At 38.9% G+C, this 25,352-nt stretch overlaps 5 protein-coding genes and 1 pseudogene across 5 annotated transcripts; 5 read left to right on the forward strand and 1 right to left on the reverse strand.

Annotated features, from left to right (window-relative positions):
* The first annotated feature begins 1,866 nt into the window (after positions 1–1,866).
* LOC101291834 lies at positions 1,867–3,832 on the forward strand (annotated as a pseudogene).
* A 234-nt stretch (positions 3,833–4,066) lies between these two features.
* Positions 4,067–5,788, reverse strand: LOC101292128 (cytochrome P450 71A9-like). The gene is made up of 2 exons (XM_004300975.1): positions 4,880–5,788; positions 4,067–4,678 (listed from the first exon to the last, which is right to left on the reverse strand). The coding sequence occupies exons 1-2, from the start codon at positions 5,786–5,788 to the stop codon at positions 4,067–4,069; spliced, it is 1,521 nt and encodes a 506-aa protein (XP_004301023.1).
* A 3,014-nt stretch (positions 5,789–8,802) lies between these two features.
* On the forward strand, positions 8,803–12,870 carry LOC101292998 (E3 ubiquitin-protein ligase RGLG2-like). The gene is made up of 12 exons (XM_004299111.1): positions 8,803–8,939; positions 9,537–9,817; positions 10,076–10,160; positions 10,291–10,431; positions 10,514–10,630; positions 10,732–10,829; positions 10,970–11,049; positions 11,172–11,277; positions 11,374–11,501; positions 11,601–11,796; positions 11,969–12,025; positions 12,110–12,870. Exons 2-12 carry the CDS (start codon positions 9,560–9,562, stop codon positions 12,188–12,190), a joined length of 1,347 nt encoding a protein of 448 aa, XP_004299159.1. The 5' UTR covers positions 8,803–8,939; positions 9,537–9,559; the 3' UTR covers positions 12,191–12,870.
* LOC101293298 lies at positions 12,147–14,790 on the forward strand. Its single transcript, XM_004299112.1, has 3 exons — positions 12,147–12,873; positions 12,958–13,008; positions 13,118–14,790. Exons 1-3 carry the CDS (start codon positions 12,849–12,851, stop codon positions 14,749–14,751), a joined length of 1,710 nt encoding a protein of 569 aa, XP_004299160.1. The 5' UTR covers positions 12,147–12,848; the 3' UTR covers positions 14,752–14,790.
* Positions 14,791–16,126: 1,336 nt separating this feature from the next.
* On the forward strand, positions 16,127–17,863 carry LOC101292420. The gene has a single exon (XM_004300976.1). The coding sequence runs from the start codon at positions 16,127–16,129 to the stop codon at positions 17,861–17,863; it is 1,737 nt and encodes a 578-aa protein (XP_004301024.1).
* Positions 17,864–22,477: 4,614 nt separating this feature from the next.
* On the forward strand, positions 22,478–25,150 carry LOC101293587. The gene is made up of 2 exons (XM_004299113.1): positions 22,478–24,436; positions 24,532–25,150. Exons 1-2 carry the CDS (start codon positions 22,827–22,829, stop codon positions 25,112–25,114), a joined length of 2,193 nt encoding a protein of 730 aa, XP_004299161.1. The 5' UTR covers positions 22,478–22,826; the 3' UTR covers positions 25,115–25,150.
* Positions 25,151–25,352: the final 202 nt, after the last annotated feature.

The following is a 25,352-nucleotide window of genomic DNA, read 5'->3' on the forward strand; positions in this document are numbered from 1 at the left end:
GCTAGGGGTAGCAAATTAGTAATTTAGAAAAGCTAGGGTAGCAAATTGGGTGAAATGAAAGTTGGGGTAGCAAATTGACACCAAAGTAAAAGTTAGGGTAGCAAACTGACAATTATGCCTTGATGATATCATTGATGTTATTAATCTTATTATTTACTGAGGTGTGAACGAAAACTATTTCAGAGGAATTGCAGTTTTCCCCAACAGAAGCTGAGATAGTATATATCCCTCATGTTGAAGATGATATGAAACCAAAAGCTGGACAACAATATGAAATCAATCTGGATTTTCAACAAACTTTTAAGAATTTGGGACTGAGAGGAGAAGAAGAGATGACGAAGGAGAGAGAGATATGACGCTTGGGTGTCCTCTTTTCAATATCAATTGTGCATTCTTGAAGAACTACAACTCCAGACACTAGCCTAGCTACCAAAAGAAGAACAAATACTTTACTCATTTGACAGAAACTATCGATTTCTAAAAGTCTTTACCAGTACAAATATGAAATCTTGATGGTTAGAGACCAGCCTCCTCTGTTGAACATCCTTGAGAAGTTTAAGAACATAAATTAATTAAAAATGAAAATATTTATTGGAGAATTAAATTCAGTTTATCCCATTGTGGTTTAGAGGTGAATTTATGTTAGTCCCTAAATTTTCAATTTCATCAGATTACCTCCCGAACTCTTGTTTTTCTGGTAATTTAGTTTCTCAACCCCTAAAACGTCATCACACGTCATCAAATTTCAACGTCCCAATTGGACGGAGCATGAGTGATAGGAGACGGCAAACAGAAAAATAAGAGCTCGAGGGGTAATATGATGAAATTGAAAGTTTAAAGACTAACATAAATTTATCTTTAAACCACAATGGAATAAACTGAATTTAATCCTACTGTATGCTAATCTATGCATCTACATGAAAAATGAAAAAACCGGCCAACCCCATTCCTTATGATACAGCCTGTAAGCATTAGTTATGCTTATAGTATCTGGGTTTCCAGATTCTTCCCCCCTGCCTTTCATTAGGCAGTTCACCACTTTTGAATATGGTCATAAATAGACCTTTCACCATCAACAAACATTTTGATCCTATACTGTCCATACATTATATAATAATATTGTATAGTCAGATTTATCCATACATTAGGCTATGCAAACTTTCGATACAAACTGCATAATATCCTCGAAATTTTGTTGATATCCAAGATCACTATTTACACATATTTTCGAAACTATTGATAATATGTTGCATGGGAGCCTTTCTAGTGAGAACCCTTAAGTTGAGGACTTGGTGAGGACTTTTCGGCTTATCCCATATTTCGATCTTATATCTATATCTTGACCGTTCAGTTTATAGGTATTTATGAGTAGATCATTTATTCAAATTTTCAACTATATTGAAAATTGTTAAGACATTCATAAGTATGATTTATCAATTATGAACTTGAACGGTTCATATTTAACAGATTTGGTTCGTCCATTAATTTGATCTAGTTTGTTATCTTAACGAATACCAATTTGGGTGAAAATTTGTAGAAATGATCTACTCATATAAACCTAAAAACTGAACGGATAAGATGTCAAAATGTGATCGAAAATTGGGTCTTTTAAACCATAAACCGAAAAGTCCTTACAAAGTCCTCAACTTAAGGGTCCTCACTAGAAGGGCTTCCTATGTTGCATTTCGGCCATTTCCCATCTGTGTTCCTATATATATATATATATATATATATATTCCAAAACTCTTTAGTTTTACTACTACATCAATAACAGGAACTCATCATTTAGCCATGAGTTCTTACTTATCCTTGTCCATGGTGCTCCTCCTCATCATTTTTCTCGTATCCTTTACTTTCTTGTTCTTGATGATGAAGCAGAGGAAGCAAAATGCTGAAGCAAAGAGGTTGCCTCCTGGTCCTAGAAGGTTACCTCTAATTGGTAACCTTCACCATCTTTCTGATGATTTACCTCATTGTGCCCTTGAACAGCTTTCCAGTCAATACGGACCGCTCATGTTCTTGCAATTAGGCTCAAGATCTACTTTAGTAGTCTCTTCAGCAGAAATGGCAAGAGAGGTTTTCAAAACTCATGACCTCATTTTTTCAAGCAGACCAGATTTCTTGTATGTTGCAAAGAGGCTTGGCTATGACTCCAGTATATCATTTGCTCCCTATGGTGAGTATTGGAGGGAGGTTAGGAAGATTGTGATATTGGAACTACTTAGTGCAAAGCGGATTCAGATGTTTCGTTCCGTGAGAGATGAAGAGGTTGGAAATATGATTGATGATATAGCCCGTACTTCTAATGGTCTCATCAATCTCAATGAACAGTCACATTTCTTATCCATCAGTGTCTTGTGCCGCTCAGCTTTTGGCAAAAAGTATGGTGGTGATGGAGGTGTTACTAGCAAGACCAGAATTCTTGAATCGCTTGAAGAGGCAACTGATAAAGTAGTCTAGGTTCACATCCAAAACCAATTGGCAATGGAGTGGCCCAAACCTTTATAAACCCACAGGCAAGGTCCCATATTCCCGATGTGGGATTAATATCTCAACACGCCCCCGCACGTGTGGCGAATCTTCAAGCCTAACACGTGAACAACATTTGGGGTGACGTGAAGTTCGTGTGGCGTTTGGGCTTCACACGTGGACGTGGGTAACCCGCTCTGATACCATGATAAAGTAGTCTGGGGCTCACATCCAAAACCAATTGGCAATGGATGAAGTGGCCCAAACCTTTATAAACCCACAGGCAAGGTCCCATATTCTCGACGTGGGATTAATATCTCAACAGCAATAAACTTGTTGGGAGGGTTCAGCATATCTGACTTCCTGCCATGGATGGATTGGCTAAACAAGTTCAATGGTTTAGAAAAAAGGGTAGACAAGTGTTTTAAAGGGTTGGACAGTTTCTATGACAAAGTGATTGAGGAGCACCTTGACCCAAAAAGGCCTACTCCGGAGCATGAAGATCTTGTTGATGTATTACTTCGAATTACAAGCAATAGCCCTTACTGATGACCAAATCAAGGGTGTTATCACTGTATGTTCCCTTTTATTCTGCCTGCATATCTTAGTGTCTTTACTTGTCGATACATGTTTACGTTACTTCAACCAAAAACTGAAAATGTGTTAAGCGATCTTGAATTCTTGATTAAATGTCTAGTTCAAAATATACCACTTTTTGTTCGTATGGGTAACCTTGGGTTTGCAGGACATATTTATTGCAGGGACTGACACATCCTCAGCCACAGTGGTATGGACAATGACTGAGCTGATCAGGAATCCCTTGGTGATGAGGAAAGCACAAGATGAGTTGAGAGGAGTTGTCAAGGGAAAAGGGAAGGTGGAAGAAAGTGATCTTTCTGAACTCATGTACCTTAAGTTAGTTATCAAAGAAAACTTTAGACTACATCCGCCAGTTCCATCACTAGTTTCAAGAGTAACTACTGAAAGATGCACAATTGAAGGGTACGAAATTCCTGCCAACACAATGGTGTTTGTTCTTGCAAAAATGATTGGAAGGGACCCAAAATATTGGGAGAATCCAAATGAATTCTTCCCTGAAAGATTCTTGGACAGCTCAATTGACTACAAGGGCAACCATTTTGAGCTTTTGCCATTCGGAGCAGGAAGGAGGGGTTGTCCTGGTATGAACTTTGCTGTGCAGCTAGTTGAGCTTACACTAGCTAATCTTCTCTATCGTTTCAACTGGGAATTGCCTCGTGGGATGAGAATAGAAGACTTGAACATGGAAGAAGCTGCTGGAATTACAGTGCATAAGAAAGTTCCTTTATGTTTATCAGCTACACCAGTACATCTATTAAGCTAGTTAATACAAAGACCTGCATATGTTTTTGATAAGCTATGGTGAAAAGGATGAGGCTCCATGTTAATAACCACATTATGCTTTCAACATGTTCAGATACTTGATAACTGTAATCGATCTATTGTACCTATAAGAATAAAAGTCAAGTTGTAAAATATTTCCTACATAGTTCATCCATATACTTGTTCAGTACTTGAGCTATAGCATAATCCATACAAGTACTTGCAGGGGTTCAAATTAAAGATATACAGGTGTAGCAGCTAGACATAAATGAACTTTCTTCTGGACCGTAAGCCCAACTGCTTCCTTCATGTCCAAGTCTTCTCTTTTCACTCCATGAGGCAGTTCCCAGTGGAAACAATAAAGAAGATTAGCAAGTGCAAGCTCAACAACCTGCACAGCAAAGTTCATACCGGGACAACGCCTCCTTCCTACCCCAAATGGTAAAAACTCATAGTGGTTTCCTTTGTAATCAAACGAGCTGTCCAAGAATCTTTCAGGGGAGAATGCATTTGGATTGTCCCAACATTTCGGGTCCCTTCCAATCATTTTTGCATGAACAAACACCATTGTTTTGGCAGGGATTTCGTACCCTTCAATTGTGCAAGTTTGTGTAGTTTCTCTCGGAATAAGTAGTGGCACTGGTGGATGTAATCTGAAACCTTCCTTGATGACGCACTTTAGGTACATGAGATGAGAAAGGTCACTTTCTTCAACCTTCCCTTTGTTCTTGATGAGCTCTCTCACCTCATTTTGTGCTTTCGTCAACACCACAGGGTTCCTAATTAGCTCAGCCATAATCCAGACCAGTATCGATGTGGTTGTATCAGTCCCTCCAATAAACATATCCTGCATACACATTGCCAAACTGTGAAATCTCTTCCCAACTTGATGAAATTCAATTTTTTCAAAATCAGTGAAGTTCTTTTGCTAATATTTAACATGTTATGTTTTAAGACTACAAGATTGCCAAACTGTCTAGCAACTGACAAGTAAACACATACTGGTTGAGACGATAGAGAAAGATACAGAAATAAAAAATAAACATACAGCGATGACACCCTTCATTTGGTCATTAGTGAGCGCAATTGCTTGATTTGGATCATTTTGAACTCGAAGCAGTACATGAACAAGATCTTCATGCTCTGGTTCAGGCCTCTCAGGATCACGGTGTTCCTCAATCACTTTGTCATAGATATTGTCCAGACCTTTAAAACACTTGTCTAACCTTTGTTCAAGACCACTCAACTTGTTTAGCCAACCCATCCATGGTAAATAGTCTGAAAGAAAGACATTTCCTAATAAAATCCTTGTTTCATCAAGCAGTTCATGAATTGTGCTCTTGCTGTTGTCACATGCAGGACCATCATACTTTTTACCAAAAGCAGAACGACATACAATATTATTGGCCAAGTGAAGTGTCGCTTCACTTAGATTGATGAGACCCTCAGAATTCCGAGTTATAGATTCGATCATAACTCCAACCTCTTCATCCCTCACAGAACGAAACATCTGAACTCTCTTGGGACCAAGTAGTTCCAACATCACAATCTTACGAACCTCCCTCCAGTACTCACCATAGGGAGAAAAAGATAAGCTGAAAGAATCATAGGTGAGCTTATTTACACAATACAAGTTTGGTCTACCTGAAAAAATGAGGTCATGAGTTTTGAAAACCTCTATTGCCATTTGGGCTGAGGAGACTACTAAAGTAGATCTTGAGCCTAATTGCAAGAACATCAATGGTCCATATTGATTAGCAAGGTGTTCAAGGACAGATTGGGGTAGATCATTAAAGAGAAGATGAAGGTTTCCCATGAGAGGTAACCTTTTAGGACCAGGAGGCAACCTCTTCTGTTGAGCATAGTGCTTCTTTTGCTTGATCAAAAGAAAGAAAGTTAAGGGTATGAGAAAAACAAAGATTGGGAGAACCATGGACATGGACAGGTAAGAACTCATAGCTAAGTGATGGGTTCTGAATGCTGCATGATGGCTATGACCTATTTATAGTCATAATAACATAAACCTTGGAGTCTGGAAAAAAAAAAAAAAAACGAAAAAATAGCATCCTCATGAAAAGCAAAACACATAAGAAAAATTTTGGCCTCATTAGGAAGATTTGGTAGACCAACTCTAACTTGAAATATCTGATTATAAATTGTATCTAAACTCTGTATGGAAGGGAGAAAATTAAGATAAATTTGCATAGAGAATCTAGTAATGCATGGTGGATAGTGCCATGACATAGAAGAGAAACAAACAGCGCATGATTTCCAAGAGCACGTAACGTACAACTAACAACTTCTTTGGATCAAATTTCCAAATTTTCCTATCATACCAATTGCCAGACCAAAAAAAAAACAAAAACAGCAAATTAATCATACCTTATCATGTACTCCCAAGTCATACTCCAAACTCAAGTGGATTGATGAAGCAAGAAAGAGCTGAGAAAATGCAATGGTGCTTATTTGGATCATAGGACCGAGACATGTTATATTGTTAATTTGAATACATTACCTACATTCCACTTGAATCAGTCACTTGATCAATAGTACTGATAGTCATGCTAAATTGTCTAGTAACTGATCAAGCAAACATTTGCGATGTTCAAGTAAATGCGAGAAGAATCATAAACCGATAAATAATAATAATACTAATATGGAGATGATTGAAGAAACAAAAACATACAATATATGATAAACACCCTTCATCCTCAGCAGTGATGGAGGATTATTGCTGGACTTGGATCCTTCCGAGTTTCGAACTTGAAGAAGTATATATGAATGAGATCATCATTCTCTGGTTTAGGCCATCTCGGGTGAAGCTGCGTTTCCTCGATCGATTGTCATAGAAATTTTCCAATCCTTAGTTGGAATGGACTTATTAGCATTTTGAGTCCTAAGGCATGACAACTTCCATAATATATGCAGAATAAACATTGTGGGATTAAAAAAACATTATCATGATATATTTATCTAAATGAAATTGTTAGATAAGTAATGAAATACAATCAAATTATCTGGTAAACTAAATAATAGAGATGAACTAATATTATTGTTTTCTAATGGAACTTAAACTCTTTGATAGACAGAGTTTGAGTTATCCAAAATGCAGTATATAAAGAGGTCCTTATGCACTCTAAACCACGCCAAATACGAGTCTTTCTCCATTGAGTGCTGCATGGAAGATCTCTTATCTTTGGAGGTCTACATCAACGACTACGGCGACTACAGTAAACAAGTTTGTTTATGCTAAGTGTTTTTATGTGTTTATGCTTAAGTGTTTTGCTCTTGTGTGGTTATAGTATAACATCCTTTATACACAATTGTGCCCTCCTCTTTACCCAAAACCGGAACCACACAGAACATTGTTGGTCAAATATAGTCTCAACTGTCACATGACTAAGATGAACCCTAGCCTCTGCCCTAATTAGTTCCAATTAAGACCACAATCTTCCTGACGGCGTGTATAAAATCTTCCCTTGTAGGTTTATATATTTTTTTCCCCGTATATTTGGAGTTTAGGAGGTGTATAAAATAGAATTTTGCTTCATTGAAGACGATATGATTTATCTTCCACAGTTAAGTTCTTGTAGATATCAGAGACAACAAATTAAGTAAAGGGTATTAGAAAGAGACAAAGAGTGGGAGCACCATGGATACTGATAAGCAATAAGAGAACACATGGCTATCTACTTAAGCAGCTAAGGCTGTAAATGGTGGTGTAAATGTGGTAAAGACTAAACTAATTAAGTTGAGAAACAGCTAGGTACTAATAGTCTAATACCAGTCTGGTATCGATTTTCTATAGTTTGTGCAATACATGTACAGCTATATGATTGGGCATGAAATCTTGGCAAAGGTACTGGTTTTTTGCATATTCCATTGACTAAACAAACATCTGAACCTAATACTTGAACCTTATTAGTTTTCGGCATACCTTCTCTGTCATAACTCATAACCAAAGACTGAAGAGATACGAGGAACCAATGAATTCAGTGTATAAAGGGTCTGTATATATACACTGTAATCACAAGGTTAGCTGCTTTGATACTGATTTACTTGGAAGCCTAGAAGGATCTTGGTTAAGAATACTCACCGATACACGCAAGTCTCGAATTCGAATTTCTATTTTCTCAACTCACTAATTATAGAATGAGTAGCAGGATTCAGTTCATTTCACAGCAAGATTAAGGCTGTAGTATTATAAGTTTCCTCCAGGTTCTACTGTTTCATATACCTGACCAAAACAGTAAATGAAATTGTGTAAAATGTGTGATCATTTCATGTGCATCAGTGCATGACATGTGCCTATGCGCTTCAAAGTCCAAGTTTTCCCCACTACCAAAGTGAGTTGATGAGGGAAGCAGCTGAGAAATTGTCATCCATCAATTATTGGAAAAAAGGATATTTGCCTTGAGTCTTAAGTAGACACAGTTTTTGACCAACAAATCATGCCAAAGAGTCCTTATTTAGTTATATTTCCTTTTACAAGTTAGAATCCGCAGTACAGTCAGCTATCCAATACACCAACTGACCAACTAATTGATGTTTGCACAAGTCTTTATTAACATGGAAAGATAAAGACCCTGTTTGAAAGCAATTTTCTTTTTAACTAACAATTACATAAACACACGTTACGTTTTGAGTGAAATGAATCTTATTACAAGAACAAAGTTTAATTCTATACGGTTTAAAGATTGATAAATTTTGAGTTAGATGAACAAGATTTTTAATATTGCGTCGTGATGTTATTCCATAAATTTTATATATTAAAAAAAACAGTGAAATTTAAGATTTATATTTTACAATTCATATATAACTGGATATATATTAGAATTAATTTTTTTTTTTCAAAATAAAACCAAGACTTAATTTTTCCTCTTATCTACTTTTCCTTGATGGAAACTTCGTCGTAAAGACCTCCACCACTAAAAGACGACGTAAGTCCTTATGTGTCTGTCTATCTCTTTTCAGAGACTTCAATCCTAGTCTTCTTTGCAGTCTTTGCAAACTCCAGCACCTGTTACCCACTTCTCGGTTTTACCCTCAGACCATTCTCATTGACATCTTCAATCCGCAAATGCAACAGTTGACGTTCTCTCTCAGAGGTACCAATTCATATTTTGGACTATATATATATGAATCCGCTGTGAAAAATTGAGTCTTTGATTGAATTGTGGAATGTGGGTTCTAGAAAAGATTGGGTCTTTGTAGATTTTTGTGAAGAATTGGAATGGTTAGAGTAAGTATCTGTTTGTTGGCTGCAAAAAGATTGTTGCTTTTCACTTTTCTGTGAAACCGGAATATGTAATATTCTAGATTATGCTGAGTTATATGGATCCCTATATGAAAATTATTGCAGAGTTATATTGATCCTAATATGAAAGTTGTGTTCACATGATTGTGGCAGTTTACATATTGAATTTAGAAAAGCTGGCAGTTTTTTTTTTCTTGACACAAGTATGGCTTTTGTGCAACTTTACTGAGAAGAATATAAAACCAAAAATCCTGGACAGTATTTCGTTTATGTGAGTCATTTTGTTAGTTATTTCAGTAATGTAATACCCAGTGTTTGAAGTAATATGCACGTTCATGATGTGAATCCTGTGAGATTTGTTCTTCTGATCTGCTAGGATTTTTGAGGTTTGTAAATTGTAATTGCTGATTGGTGTGATGACATAGCTGTCCATTTGTTCAATGTGCAGTTTTACGATAGAATAGAGAATTGATGGGCGGGATAACTTCAAGAAGTAGTTCGTCAAGACAGTCTTCTTTTGCGTCTAGATCATCTTCCTGGAATCATCAGAATTATGAACAGGCGCCGTATGCACAACCTTATGCACCTCCAAGTCATGACGGTGGGCAACAGCAGCATTATGCACCTGCATCTCAAAGCCATAGTGGTGGTGCTTGGGGATCAGAGTCTAAGAAGAGGTTGGAAAGAAAGTACTCAAAGATAGATGATAATTACAACAGCCTTGACCAGGTAATATACACATGATATCACAAGTATTGAATTGACGTAATAGTTGACGTTAAAGTATAGCCAATCTCTGTTACATTGCAAAGAGTTACTTCAGCGAAATGTACTTGTTGACTGTATCCTCTCACAAATGAAAAGCTACTTATTGCAAATATGTCTTGTTTGTACTAATTTCACCCCAAATGTTCTTTCAGATCACTATAAGTGCTAATGAACCTTGAGTAGTTAGTAAAAATTTCTTTTATTCTTGTACTTTGATAGGTCACAGATGCATTGGCCCGCGCTGGTCTCGAGTCTTCTAATCTTATTGTTGGGATTGATTTCACTAAGAGCAATGAGTGGACAGGTATGTCTAGTCTAGTTGCTTAGAAGTCTTATCGATCAGTTTTGATGAGACATCATAATGCAGCACCAGTAACTTAAGAACTTCTGCCATTTAGGTCCTGCATTACATCATTGACGTGCTTTTGTATCAGGTGCTAGGTCATTTCACAGGAAAAGCTTGCATCACATTGGAGATGAGCAAAATCCCTATGAACAAGCAATAGCTATTATCGGGAAAACATTATCTTCTTTTGATGAGGATAACATGATTCCTTGCTATGGATTTGGAGATGGTATTTTATCTAAGAGTTGTACTAATTTTCAAATTTATCCTTCTGTCAATAGAGATTTTATGTGATATTATCCTTCTGTCAGCATCAACCCATGACCAAGAAGTTTTCAGTTTCTACCCTGATGAGGACACCTATTGTAACGGATTTGAAGAAGTTTTGAGCCGATATAGAGAATTAGTTCCTCAGCTACGACTTGCAGGTTACATACTTTTTTACTCCCCCTCCAAACCCTCTTTCTCTTTCTTGGCTGGTTGTTTGTATGATTCAGGTAGATTTATACCCTTTTTGTTCTTCTGACAGGACCCACATCATTTGCCCCTATCATTGAAATGGCCATGACCATAGTTGAGCAAAGTGGTGGTCAGTATCATGTATTAGTGATCATAGCTGATGGGCAGGTATATTGATTGATTTGATTTCCTATCTTTATACTCCAAAAGCTTTCTGTTTGAGCAGCAAAAGGCTTTACATTGCGATATAGTTTTATGATGATTTTTAATCGAGTCTATAAATATATTGAGTCGTTAAATCGTCACAGGTGACTAGAAGTGTTGAGACTGGTCGTGGCCAATTCAGCCCACAGGAAAAGAAAACTGTTGATGCAATTGTTAAGGCAAGGTGAATGGGTAGAATGCTTATTTATCCTCGTCATTCTCTTAACATTTATGACTTGCTTGTTTTCCTTAGTTGTTCTCTCTCTCTCTAACAATCTAGCTTATGATGTGCTTGTTATATTGTAGTGAGTATCCCCTGTCAATTATAGTAGTTGGAGTTGGAGACGGACCATGGGATATGATGAAAGAATTTGATGATAACATTCCTGCACGAGCCTTTGATAACTTCCAGGTCAGTATTTCTAGTTAGTGCCTATATCATTTTGGTGGAGTACTTTTACATCATCAATCTTTACTGAGAAATGCTGCATTTTCTTGTCTTCTGCAGTTTGTGAATTTTACAGACATTATGTCAAAGAATACAGACCGCTCAAGAAAAGAAGCAGAATTTGCTCTTGCAGCCCTTATGGAAATACCCTCTCAGTATAAAGCGACACTAGAGCTCGGTATATTGGGGTAATAGTTTAACTTCTGTATAGTGGGCTTTAATTTTATATTGCAGCTTGGTCACATAAATTCATCTGCAAATCATATTTTGTTACATTGCTCGTGTAGTGTTACAAGAGGGAAGGCTGTAGATAGGATCCCGCTTCCCCCTCCTCATTATGGTTCGGCTTCTTTTGGCACCTCAAAAACTTCACGTGCAAATAGTTTTCGTCCAACTGCACCTTCAAGGCCACAACATCAGGATGTTAGCCATAGCAGAGCGCCTCCTGCTGGTTCTTCTTCCGCTTCTGCTTCTGACAATCATGTACACTCCTATCTCTTTAAATAGTTACTTTATTCTTTGAATTATACTTTTTATGTTGACAATGGCATAGAGATCAGCAGTAGATTAGTGTATCCGTTAGATCTCAAGTTGATGCAATTGATCCCCATCACTAGTCAATACTCATAATTTCAGACTTTTGTGATTCTGACAGGTATGTCCCATTTGCTTAACCGATCCAAAAAATATGGCATTTGGTTGTGGACACCAGGTAACAAAGTTATGCATTGTTTACATTTTACAGAGATTGATGAAAGAATAAACTTAAAAAGTTTGATTTTAATATAATTGACAGACATGCTGCGACTGTGGACAAGATCTTCAGTTATGCCCGATTTGCAGAAGCACCATCGAAACCAGGATTAAGCTTTATTAAGTATTTGCTCGCCCGAATTCTTCTAGAAAAAACGTTGTTTATCCCAAGTTTTTTTACCTCTGCTTGTTCAACTCTAACCCAATTGTTTCTCGTTCCCTGTACATATCTCAAGTCTTCCTGGATTTTTCATCATATCTATTAGCCTAAGCAACTCCAAAATGAACATCTACTAGTAGAGGGAGGTCTTGGTTGACAAGTGGGGTTAGAATTGCTGCTATGTCCAGATTCTGTATTTGTTTGATTTCTTTCTTTTTAACATTATTTGTGCATTTCTTCTTGGTCCAGTTAAATTCAATATATATAAAAAGTAATGTCATGGGTCCAGATATGTACACAATATATACATTATATAATCAGTCAATAAAGTTTCCTTCTGCGTTACCTATGGCATTTTATTGTTTTGAGCTCAATAGATAAATTTCACATATTGTTGATTTTACAAATAGTGGTTATTAGGTTTAAATTATCATTTTTCTTTTTCTGCCATTCCTGGAAATTTTGTTGAATCATCAAAAGATTCATTCTGCTCAATTGATGGAGACTTTTGGGATCAGTTCATCAGCTAAAGACTCACTCTAGACAAGTGTGGAGAACTTCTAGGATAATTGACTGAACTTCTGCAGTCCAGTATCCATTTTCCCTCCTTGATTCGATCAGTATGGAAATAACCTGCATCTTTCCAGGTACCAACCAAACCCAAATAATAAAATAAAGCTTCCAATCTTTCACAGCAAGTCTGTTTCAAAACATCTGAACTATTTTTCCAGATTATATATACATGACTTCACTCTTCCCACATCACTTAATCTCACCAGAAGGTACACTCTTACTCTCACATGGCACGGCATAATCACTTCCCGATTGTAATCAATTCCATCATCGCTGCTTTGTTCTTCACATTGTATTGTATTGGATGTACTGCTGCAGTCAAGGGGTCCTCGAACGGGGATGGGAAAGGGCAATGGCAACTGCTTCTGGAGAACACCGAAGTGGTGGCAATGCATATGGCCTTAACTCACCACAACACAGTCTTGATCTTTGATCAAACAGAAGCAGGCCCTTCTGGGCACCGGCTTAGAAGGCGCTACAATGGCACTAGGTGTACTAGTATGCGCAGGGACGTAGAAGACTCATCATGTTATGCACACTCGGTGGAGTACAACATTTCTAGTAACAAGCTGAGACCTCTGAAGCTTTCCAGTGATACATGGTGCTCCTCAGGTTCTTTTTTGAGCAATGGGACTCTTCTGCAAACCGGAGGACATGGGAGCGGCGCTCAAGGAGTTCGATCCTTTAGTCCTTGTGGGGGAAATGTCAACTGCGATTGGAGGGAATCGAAGCTATCACTGACTAATGATCGTTGGTATGCTTCCAGTCTACTACTCCCAGACGAGGATCGGGTTATAGTGGTAGGTGGAAGAAGGGTATTTACTTATGAATTTATACCAAAGCTGTATACTAATGAAGGCTCTTTTGACTTCCCATTCTTGCGCAACACATATCAAAGAAGAGAAGGGGGAAACAACCTCTATCCCTTCCTTCACCTTTGTCCAAATGGTAGATTGTTCATATTTGCCAACCGAGACTCCATTCTCTTCAACTACCGTGAGAACAGGGTGGTCAAGCACTACCCACGCATACCCGGAGATGGCTCCAGGAACTACCCGAGCTCTGGCTCATCAGCCATTCTCCCCTTAGACTACACAAACAACTTCACAAAGGCTGAAGTCATGGTGTGCGGTGGTGCGGCCTTTGGAGCTTATAGAGCAGCAAGAGAGGGCAGGTACTTGAAAGGCTTGAGCTCTTGTGGAAGAATGGTGATCACAGGTAACAAACACAAGTGGAACATGGAGTTCATGCCCGGTCCACGCCTCCTATGCGACATGCTGCTACTCCCAACCGGAGATGTCCTGATCATCAATGGAGCTAAGAACGGTGCTGCAGGTTGGAACTATGCAAGGAATGCTTCACACGAGCCTTACCTTTACCGCCCAAAGAAGACATTAGGCAGAAGATTCTCAGTGCTCAAGTCCACAAGAATTCCTAGAGTGTATCACTCCTCGGCCATTCTCTTACCTGATGGGAGGGTCTTAGTGGCCGGTAGTAACCCTCACAATAGGTACATTTTCGAAAACGTGGATTTTCCAACTGAGCTTAGGCTACAAGCATTTGTTCCAGACTATATGGATAGTCCGCACCATCGATTTAGACCTACTAATGTGACCATACGATATGGCCATAATGATCGTTATGGCGTGAGGTATGGTAGAGAGTTCAATGTGAGTTTTTGGTTGGGGACTGAGCCGAGCAACGCGGTGGAGTTCACTGCTTATGCTCCGCCATTCGCGTCACACTCGATATCCATGAATCAGAGGCTACTGAAGCTGAGGTCCAAGAGTTTGGTGCGGGATGTACATGGATGGGTAGCTGCAGTGTTGGAGGCTCCTCCGTCTTCTTCGGTTGCACCAGCTGGTTATTACATGTTAACTGTTGTTAATGGTGGAATTCCTAGTCTGTCTCAGTGGATGAGGATCCTACAGAATTCTGGAGGTCGTCATTGATCTACATGTATCTTAGATGAGGACTGTGAATAATATGCACTAGCCTCATATCCGTGCGATGCATGAGTTACTGGTGAATAAACGAAAACCGTGAAGGTTTCTTTGTTACCAACTTCGTTAATATTTTTATTTTCTTTATTATGAGGATCATTTCAAGTGTTTCTTTACTTATGAAGTGTATTATAAGCATTTCGCAATTTGGTTTAACTTTTTTTTCTTGGATTTATAGTAGTAGGGATGTAGCATTTGTAATATATACATAAAGCTTCATATATAAATTTTCATTATATATAGCCAAACATGTGTCTCTGCTTTTAGGTTTACACCATATACAATGTAAAACCCAGAATTAAATAGAATTATTTATCAACTATAAGTCTAGGTAAAAAGAAAGATATCAAATGATTCCTTAGCCCTTGCCACTTTGCCAGTAGGGCTAGCCGCCTTGAACTCAGGCGCACAAAGGAAAATCCCCCGCGCTGGGGTTAAAAACTTGGGTTTGTTCCTCTCTCCACGGTAATGCCTCCTTACTTTCATCTCTCTTTACGCCTCTCTCCTCCTCCTCCTCCTCACCTCATTACGTCCACCATGACTTTCGATCACCTCTTTCCTGATCACGGTGATCAGCGCAGTGCCAATTTTGCATGATACATGTGTCGTTTTTGATCAGTCATATATGTACACAATATTTACATAGTGTTGTTAATTACTCACACACCTTATCTATTTTTATTAGTATAATTCATTTTTATTTACAAACTAACTATACATTTGCATATGTTTTATGATCGACTCTTATCATCATAGAGATGAGGTGTATGAAAAAAATATAGTGTGTGATTAACACTACCGTATATATGTACATGTATCATGTATGTATCTTATTTCTTGTAGCTGTACAAGTCCCACAATTATTATTTTTTAGCACGAATTGGATTATGACCTACAATTTTAGGGTGCATGCATCAGCACGACTGACGTTGACCTTCATGCTAACTGAACAGTTGAAATATATGGCGTTAACGGATTCTGATCCTGGGATTGTGAAGGTCCTAGATCGATTATAAAAAGTGTGACAAGTCTATCAAGGCCGTCTTCTTCGAGATCAAAAATATAAAGAAAATATAAAAAAACCTTTTTTTATACCAGTGACCATTTTTCACTTTCCCTTCTTGATTAATACCAGTGACCAACCAAACCCAAATAATAAAAAAACCTTTCTAATCTTGCACAGCAAGACTGTTTCAAAACAACATCTTAACTATTTTTTGGGGTTGAACATATTATAGTTTAGCAGATTATATATATAGATGACGTGCACTCTTCCCACATCACTCAAAGTCTCAAACTCACCAGAAAATACACAAACCCTCAGATGGCGCGCTACAATCACTTCCTGATTGTATTAAATTCCATGATTGCTGCTTTGTTCTTCACATTGCATTGTATTGGATGTACTAATGCTAAGCATGCAGTTGAGGAGCCCTCGATTGCAGATGGGAAAGGGCAATGGCAACTGCTTCTGGACAACACTGAAGTGGTGGCAATGCATATGGCCCTAACTCACCGCAACACAGTCTTAATCTTTGATCAAACAGAAGCAGGCCCTTCCGGGCACCAGCTTCGAAGGCGCTACCATGGCACTAGGTGTACTCAAATGCGCAAGGACGTAGAAGACTCAGCATGCTATGCGCACTCGGTGGAGTACGACATTGCTAGTAACAAGCTGAGGCCTCTGACGCTTACGACTGATACTTGGTGCTCCTCGGGTTCTTTCTTGAGCAATGGGACACTTCTGCAAACCGGTGGACATGGAAGAGGAGGTCAGAGAGTTCGATACTTTAGTCCTTGTGGGGGAAATGATCACTGCGATTGGAGGGAATCGAAGCAGTCACTGACTAATGATCGTTGGTTTTCATCCAGTCTTAGACTCCCGGAGGAGGATTGGGTTATTGTTGTGGGTGGAAGAAAGGTATTTACTTATGAATTTATACCAAAGCAGTATTCCAATTACGAAGGCTCTTTTGACTTCCCATTCTTGCGCAACACATATCAAGAAGGAGAAGGAGGGAACAATCTATATCCATTCCTTCACATATGTCCGAATGGCAGATTGTTCATATTTGCCAACCGTGACTCGATTCTCTTTAACTACCGAGCAAACGTAGTGGTCAAGTACTTCCCACGCATACCCGGAGAAGGCTCTAGGAACTTCCCCAGCTCCGGCTCATCGGTCATTCTCCCTTTAGACTACACAAACGGCTTTGAAAAGGCTGAAGTCATGGTGTGCGGTGGTGCGGCCAATGGAGCTTATAGAGCCGCAAGAGAGGGGAGGTACTTGAAAGCCTTGAGCTCTTGTGGAAGAATGATGATCACAGGTAACAAACACAAGTGGAACATGGAGTACATGCCCGGTCCACGCCTCTTAAGCGACATGCTGCTACTCCCAACCGGAGATGTCCTGATCATCAATGGAGCTAAAAATGGTGCTGCAGGTTGGAACAATGCAAGAAATGCTTCACTCGAGCCTTACCTTTACCACCCAAGGAAGGCATTGAGCAGAAGGTTCTCAGTGCTCAAGGCCACAAGAATTCCTAGAATGTATCACTCCTCGGCGGCTCTTTTACCCGATGGGAGGGTTTTAGTCGCCGGCAGTAACCCTCACGATAGGTACATTTTCGAAAAGGTGGCATACCCAACGGAGCTTAGCCTACAAGCATTTGTTCCACCCTATATGGTTGGTCAGCACCATCAATCTAGACCTACTAATGTTACCGTACACTATGGTAAGTATGATTCTAATGGTGTGAGGTATGGGGGGGAGTTCAATGTGAGATTTTGGTTGGGGACTAATTCGACCAAATCGGTGGAGTTCACTGCTTATGCTCCGCCGTTCACGTCACACTCGATATCGATGAATCAGAGACTACTGAGGCTGAGGTGCAAGAGTTTGGTGAGGGATCAAGATGGATGGGTAGCTGCAGTGTTGGAGGCTCCTCCGTCTCCTTCTGTTGCGCCAGCTGGTTATTACATGCTCACTGTTGTTAATGGTGGAATTCCTAGCGTGTCTCAGTGGATGAGGATCCTAAATACTTCCGGAAATGCTTCTTGATTAATTTACATATGTTAGTCCCAAATCTTAGATGAGGGACTGCGAATAATCATATATTTATGTAGATATTGAAGAACAAGAACCACCATTTGTAATTCAGCTTCATACATGCAAAAATTTTCAATAATCATATATGTGTCTATTTTCTTTTAGGTACGGAAAATGCTAGACCCACCCGGCCTAAAAGATTATATAAAAATCATATACCAAATTATAAAACAAGTTTTTTTAATGAGGACCACTAAGTTGATAACTAATTGAAGATTTTTTTTTTCTTTTTTTTAAACGAGTTGATCTCAAGTTTGTCACAAAAATCCCAATATCTTTTTTCTTTTTTTCTGGTTAGAAAAAGATGCCCAACCAGTTTAGGAACTAAATTTGGTAAAAATGGTCCATACGCAAATAGGAAACTCTTTCCTATCAGAAACCCTAATCCTACTGGTAAACGGAATCTTATCAAATTCTACCGGTAAAAGGATTCTCACATCCTAAGCTCCTTATATAAATCGAAGGGACTTGCCTAATTAATCGTCAATATCAGCAACGGCATCTCCACATTCTACAAAAACCCTTTGTTATTAACCCTGTTCTCCATCGATGTCTACAACTCGAGAGTTGACAGTGATGGGGTATCCAGTTGAGGATCAACAACCATCATCATCAATCTCTCTTCAACCTCCCGGAGCCGCTAAACAAATCTCTACTCGTATCCCAATCCAACTGACCAAGGAGAATTACCTCCTGTGGAAATCCTTGTTCATCTCGGTTCTGAGGGCCTCGCCTGACATGTTAGACCTCGCAGAAGGCCGAGAGCAGTGTCCACCACGATTCTTGACTGAAGAGAAAGAAAGGTGTCTTATTATACCGATTGGATCAGGAGGGACCAGACCTTACTAACTTGGATCAATTCAGGTTTATCTCTGAGCCTACTCGGACGCACAAAAGAATTCACAAGCGGACGAGCTCTGTGGCTACACTTGGAAAAGCTACTCGCTGAGAACGCAATGACTCGTGTACGTGAGCTCAGGGATCGTCTAAGAAACCTGAACATGAAAGATTTTACGACAACGAAGGAATACCTAGAAACAGCTAAACAAGTCGCCGATGGCCTCGAAGCGGCAGGGTCACCTGTTCATGATTCTGAATATGTTTCTTGCGTCCTGAACGGACTTCCAGATTCATATAACGGCTTCGTCGCTTCCATCAGGGATCGGCCTGAGCCCGTAACTCGAGAACAACTGCAGAAGTCACTCGAAGGTCATATTCCTGGATCCGGAGGAATCGCTGCCATTATCCTTTTTCTTCTTTTTTTGCCAGCGCTGTTCTTGTGCTTGGTCCGTAAGATATCCTTCATAATCCCTCTAGTTTTATTTGTTGTTCTGGTGGCAGCGTTGATCCAGCACATCCTATTATCACGTTCGTATACTAGAAGAAGTGCGGACTCCATGTATATGGAATTACACACAGAGTGTGTGTGAATATAATCTAATAAGTATAATTTTTTTTTCTTTAATTTCTAGAAGATGATGCAAGTGCATTCGTTCTGCTATTTTTGCTTTAGCTACCTAAGACTAGTTAGAATCAAAGCCAAGGGACAGATAGAACTCTCGTGATTAGAAGTATGCAATTCTGTCTTATCAAATGTATGCCGAAATGAGATATGGCTCTAGTCAACTTACAACTCTATCAAACAATTTGAAACAAGATGAACTTCTGAAAAAACAAGACGGTAAATGCAAAATGAAACTCTCATGGCTATTCCAGACCTATTGATTTGTGATCATTTGTATAACCACAATCTTTAAAGGTGCATGATAAAGTATCATCCAGGAAGAGATTTACAAGAAGAGCAAAATTACTATACAACTGCAGCTAGAAAGCTAACTATGATAAAACCTTCTATGTTGCATAGCTTCCTCATTCATTATTCACAATAACAGAAATCATGTATAGATAGTTACTATTTACTACTACTACCTTGGTTTGGATGCTTCGATTGCGAGTAGCATTTGATTCCGAGCTGGCTTGATCGGCCGACTTTAGAGACTCTCCTCCCTCTTTTGCTTGTGACAAATAGCTCCATGTAGTACGTACTCGAAGAATCCGAATTAAGTATGCTGGCATTCAAGAATGGAGGCTGCTTTGGTGAACAAAGGCTATATCCTTTATCAGTCAGCATGTGAACTACTTCGGACATGCATGGATGGTCTCAGACTCAGTGCAAGAGACGCTTGAGTGCACAAAAGCCCAATTTGAAGTACATTCGACGCCTCTCTTTCGGGATACTCATCTTTCAAGATGGCATCAATAGTATTAGCCCTGTAATGCCACAACAAAAAAGTAGTTCGTAATAGTATGTCATTAGGTATGTTAGGACTTAGGTTAACTACTTGGAAGTAAAACCTGGCCTAAATGATTATCAAGCCAATGTATTTATCCATAATAAATATCTAGTAAGTAGTTACCAAGATAGAGCTATGTATCTTACAACTGAGCTTGAACCCTCCATGAAAACATGGTCCTTCCTGCCGCATACATTCTCAAGAACAAGCACACCAAAGGCGTAAATGTCAGCGTTATTGTAAATTTGTAATCAAGGGTTGCATGCATCCGCATCAAACACAAGACTAACTACCACACAATCGAAAACATAAGTCATAATCCACGAATGCGAAACCATAATGATATATACAAGAATATTATCTGCAGCATAGCACATGATCGAAGATGGAAGTTGCTTCAAAACAGAAAGAAAAAGCACATACAAATTCCTACATCTTTTTTCCATTTGTTGTGTAACGTAACTCCACTGTCAAACTTATGTGCACAATGCACCCGATAAACGACTCTCACATCATCAATAGCAGTAAGAGGAGTTGAGTGCTCCGAGTCCTCTACGTACGTTCAAAACCCCCAGCACGCCAATGTCGCTGACCAAAACGGCGTCGTCCAACTCGTCGCTTCAACTCCTCTTAATAGGATTCGTAATAGTACGTTGATTGTTCCTAATAAGATTCGTACTCAGATCTTTAGATAACAGAGAGGTGCCAACTATATATATGTGTATGCAGATGGACCTCAAGATGCACCTCTAGGCTTCTTCCTCATCATCAACAACCAAAACAACCAAGCAGAATTACTTTCTGTGGAAATCCTTGTTCATCTCAGTTCTGAGGCCCTCTGACATGTTAGACCTCGCAGAAGGACGAGAGCAATGTCCACCACAAAGCCAAACCCTAGCTCCTACCAATTGGATCAAGAAGGACCAAACGTTACTAACTTGGATCAACTCAAATTTATCTGAGACCCTACTGGGAAACACAGCAGAATTCACAAGCGGACGGGCTCTGTGGTTACACTTGGAAAAGCTACTCGCTGAGAATGCAAGGACTCATGTACGTCAGCTCAGGAATCGTCTAAGAAACCTGGACATGACGGAATCACGTTACAAGTCGTCGCTGAAGGAATACCTAAAAACAGCTAAAGAAATCGCCGATGGCCTCGAAGCGGCAGGTTCACCTGTTGATGATTCTGAATTTGTTTCTTGCGTCTGAACAGACTTCCAAGGTCATACGAAGGCTTTGCTGCCTCCATCATGGATTGGCCTGAGCCCCTAACTCGAGAACAACTGCAGGAATTACTTATACTTTATGAACCTAAAGCCGAGCGAATGGAGCGATTCGTTATATTAGCATTTGTTTTTTTTGCGCTAACGCTGTGTCCGCTACTTCTGTGTGAGGAAGGTGTGATATCCTTTATATTATCTTTAGTTTTATTTTCTTCTGGTAGTGCCAGTACTGATCTTGCAAATGGTCTTATCTTCATCAAAGATTAGAAAAAGAGCCCCCGACGCATTTATGAAATCACACACAGAGTGAGTACTGTGGTAGTACCAGCACTGGTCTGGCAGGAGTGTGTATTCTTAGAAGATAAATGTGAGTGTGTTCGTTTTGGAAAATGAAAATGATTTGCGGTGTGACCTCAATCCTAGGTGTCGTGCCCGTTTATAAAAATACATCATCATTTTGTCAAAATCATGTCATGTTTTATAGTTCATTCCGTATATGCTCTTTTTAAGCACCGGTTTCGGGAGTTTTAGCCGATTTCGAGTATGTAGCTGATTTTAACCATATAATGTTGTTTCATATATATGTATAAATTTTTTGTCACATATATCAGATGTTGTTAGGCCGTGTAGAATGATAAATGGATCGGGCTAAAAAAATTGAAAGATGCAGATTTTCACAATCAAATATGGTGCAAATTAAGCAATCAAACTTGGCTGACAATAAGGTAATCAATGTTTAGACTCATCGATCAGTTGATGAACAATCAAATATTTTTTTGGGACTCGTTACCAGTATGTTGCATGGATACGTCAAGAAGGCTCCGTGCCAGTATCGTACCCGTGTCGGATACGGGTACGGTCCAGATACGCTCCAGATACGTGTCCAATGTAGTAAAAACGTATCCAAAGTATGTAGTACATAGTCAACTTTTTGGATACGGTCAGAATACGTTTGGATACGTTTTGGGGGTATAATTGTCATTGTAAATAAAACCTAAATCTAATACCTCACTCACTCTCTCACAGCCGTATTGTTTCGGATTTGACGAAGTTCTCTTTTGAAGACTGACGCCGAACTGGAGACGAAGTGAGGGCTATGAGGATTCCATCAAAGCTTTCAATCTCTCAATCTTGCTTTCCATCCGACCTCTTCTGATAAGTTTTCAATCTCTCAATCTTGGTTTCAATCTTTCATACGTTTGTAATTTCTTGTTGAGATTAGGAAGCTTGAATTGCTTGTTGGGTTTTATCATTTGATCGACGTAGGCTAGCTTATGTTTTGATAACTTATCAGTGATAAGACGCAGTTCCACACTACCTTTGGTTGATTCAATTTAATTGCAGAAATTAAACATTTTTAATCTTTAGTTGATTCATACTTTGAATTGATTATAGATGACTGATTCGTCTACTACCTCCCATGTGGCTGCGAGTGAAGCAGTGGGTGAGGATGAAGCTGTAGGGGATAGCAAGGGTTCTCCTTTGTGGAAATATGTAACAATTACCCGTGAAGCTAAGAAGGGACAAGGTGGAAATTGTGAGTTCCAATGTAGTTTTTGTAAAATAAAGTTTAATGGGTCACATTATAGAGTGAAACATCATCTTCTTCAAATAATTGGCAAAGGGGTTAGAAAGTGTGAGAAGATTCCGCCTCCTAAGAAAAGGGAGCTTATGGCTTTGATGGAATCATATGAGTTAAGTAAGAAAATGGCCGGACCTAGACTAGTTCCTCTCCCTTCATCTAGCAAGGATCCTTCTTCGTCTGGAAGTACATTTGGATTTGGGCAAGATTTGCTTGATGATATAGTGGTAGACACTTCTAAGAAGAGGAAGGAAGTGGGTGGATCACTTGAGAAATCGTTCAATAATGGTGCTAGAGAGCAATTGGATGGTGAAATAGCAAGGATGTTTTATACAGGCGGCTTGTCTTTTAATCTCGCCAAGAATCCTCACTACATCCGTGCATTCAACCGGGCATGTGCTTATCCAATTGCCGGTTACCGTCCACCTAATTACAATGCATTGCGGACAACTCTTCTAGAAAAAGAAAGAAACCACATTGAGAGGTTGTTGGAACCAATTAAGCTCACATGGAAGCAAAAGGGGGTTAGTGTGTGTAGTGATGGGTGGTCCGACACTCAAAGAAGACCACTTATCAATGTCATGGCAGCTTGTGAGAGTGGACCTATGTTCTTGAGGGCAGAAAATTGTGAAGGAGAATCCAAAGACAAGCACTTTATTTCAGACTTGCTTATTGAGAGTATCTTGGAGATTGGTCCAACACATGTAGTCCAGGTAATCACTGATAATGCAAGCAATTGTAAGGCTGCAGGAGCTATTATTAATGCTAGATTTCCACATATATTTTGGACTCCATGTGTGGTGCATACACTTAACCTTGCTTTAAAGAACATATGCGCACCTAGCTCAATCCCTACTAAGAGGGCAGCTTATGATGAATGTCATTGGATTAGTGAAATTGCCGATGATGTGTATTTTGTTAAGAATTTCATCATGAACCATGGTATGAGGTTGGCTATGTTCAATCAACATTCTGAATTGAAGATGTTATCGGTTGCTGAGACACGTTTTGCATCTGCTGTTGTAATGCTTAAGAGGTTTAAGAAGATTAAGCAAAGTCTACAACGCATGATGATTAGTGATGAATGGGATACTTATAAGGATGATGATGTGGGAAAAGCAAGGGCGGTGAGTGATTACATTTTAAGTAATGAATGGTGGAGGAAAATTGACTATATCATTTCCTTTACATTACCTATATATACAATGCTTAGAAGGTGTGACACAGATAAGCCATGTCTTCATAAGGTATATGAGTGGTGGGATACCATGTTTGAAGAAGTGAAGGTAGCTATCTATATTAACGAATGCAAGGAATATGAAGAGGAGTCTCCATTTTACAATGTGGTGTATTCCATTTTGCTTTCAAGATGGACCAAAAGCTCCACACCTCTTCATTGCATGGCACACTCATTAAACCCAAGGTACTTTTGAATTATATATTTGATTTTTAGTTTTACATTTCCAATTGCAACATTCATATGTTAATTATGTGTTTTTATTTATATGAAATTTATAGATATTATAGCACTGAATATCTTAGTGGAGCTCCTAATCGTACTCCTCCTCATCAAGATAGTGAGATTGCAAAAGAGAGAAAAGAATGTCTCAAGAAGTACTATGCTAATGAAGATCAGATGAGGCTGGTTAATGAGGAGTTTGCCTCTTTTTCGGCATGCTTGGATGAGTTTGCAAATAGTGATTCCATGAGTGATAGAGGTAAGATGGACCCTATGAAATGGTGGATTGTTCATGGTTCTACTACACCAAATCTCCAAAAGATAGCCTTAAAATTACTAGGGCAACCTTGCTCCTCTTCATGTTGTGAGAGGAATTGGAGCACCTACACGTTTATACACTCATTGAGGAGGAATAGGATTACACCTCAAAGAGCCGAAGACTTGGTTTTTGTTCATAACAATCTTCGGCTCCTTTCAACAAGAACTCCACAATACAAGAGTGGGGATATGTGGGATATTGGAGGAGATGTGTATGATACAATGTTTAATGTGAATGGAGGCATGCTTGAGATTGCAAACCTCTCTCTTGATGAACCGGACTTAGAGGGTGTGATATTTGACAATGAGGATGAAGATGATTGAAGAGAGGAAGACATCACATTTTATTTATCATGTTTAGTACTTATTATCTTCTATTTTGCTTGAACTTATCTCCTATTTTGCTTGAACTTATTAAGTATTTAATTCATGAACTTAAGTTTATTGTAAAATTGGTGGAATTTACTCATTTAGGTGTTCTAATTGATTGTTTGATCAAATTTTAGAATTTATTATATATATGTATATTAAATTATATTATTTTACAAAACGTATCCAAAAC

Source organism: Fragaria vesca, linkage group LG5 (genome assembly GCF_000184155.1).
Source record: "Fragaria vesca subsp. vesca linkage group LG5, FraVesHawaii_1.0, whole genome shotgun sequence".
NCBI lineage: Eukaryota > Viridiplantae > Streptophyta > Magnoliopsida > Rosales > Rosaceae > Fragaria > Fragaria vesca.

Bases quoted from the DNA above. Each gene is read 5' to 3' on its own strand.
- LOC101293587 (XM_004299113.1), top strand. From the start codon at position 22,827: ATGACTGATTCGTCTACTACCTCCCATGTGGCTGCGAGTGAAGCAGTG. The intron at 24,437-24,531 runs GTACTTTTGAAT...TGAAATTTATAG, and splicing joins GCACACTCATTAAACCCAAG to ATATTATAGCACTGAATATC.
- LOC101292998 (XM_004299111.1), top strand. From the start codon at position 9,560: ATGGGCGGGATAACTTCAAGAAGTAGTTCGTCAAGACAGTCTTCTTTT. The intron at 10,631-10,731 runs GTTACATACTTT...TTCTTCTGACAG, and splicing joins TCCTCAGCTACGACTTGCAG to GACCCACATCATTTGCCCCT. The intron at 11,797-11,968 runs GTACACTCCTAT...TGATTCTGACAG, and splicing joins CTTCTGCTTCTGACAATCAT to GTATGTCCCATTTGCTTAAC.
- LOC101292420 (XM_004300976.1), top strand. From the start codon at position 16,127: ATGGCGCGCTACAATCACTTCCTGATTGTATTAAATTCCATGATTGCT.
- LOC101292128 (XM_004300975.1), bottom strand. From the start codon at position 5,788: ATGAGTTCTTACCTGTCCATGTCCATGGTTCTCCCAATCTTTGTTTTT. The intron at 4,679-4,879 runs GTATGTTTATTT...ATGTGTATGCAG, and splicing joins AAATGAAGGGTGTCATCGCT to GATATGTTTATTGGAGGGAC.
- LOC101293298 (XM_004299112.1), top strand. From the start codon at position 12,849: ATGGAAATAACCTGCATCTTTCCAG. The intron at 12,874-12,957 runs GTACCAACCAAA...CTATTTTTCCAG, and splicing joins AATAACCTGCATCTTTCCAG to ATTATATATACATGACTTCA. The intron at 13,009-13,117 runs GTACACTCTTAC...GTACTGCTGCAG, and splicing joins TCACTTAATCTCACCAGAAG to TCAAGGGGTCCTCGAACGGG.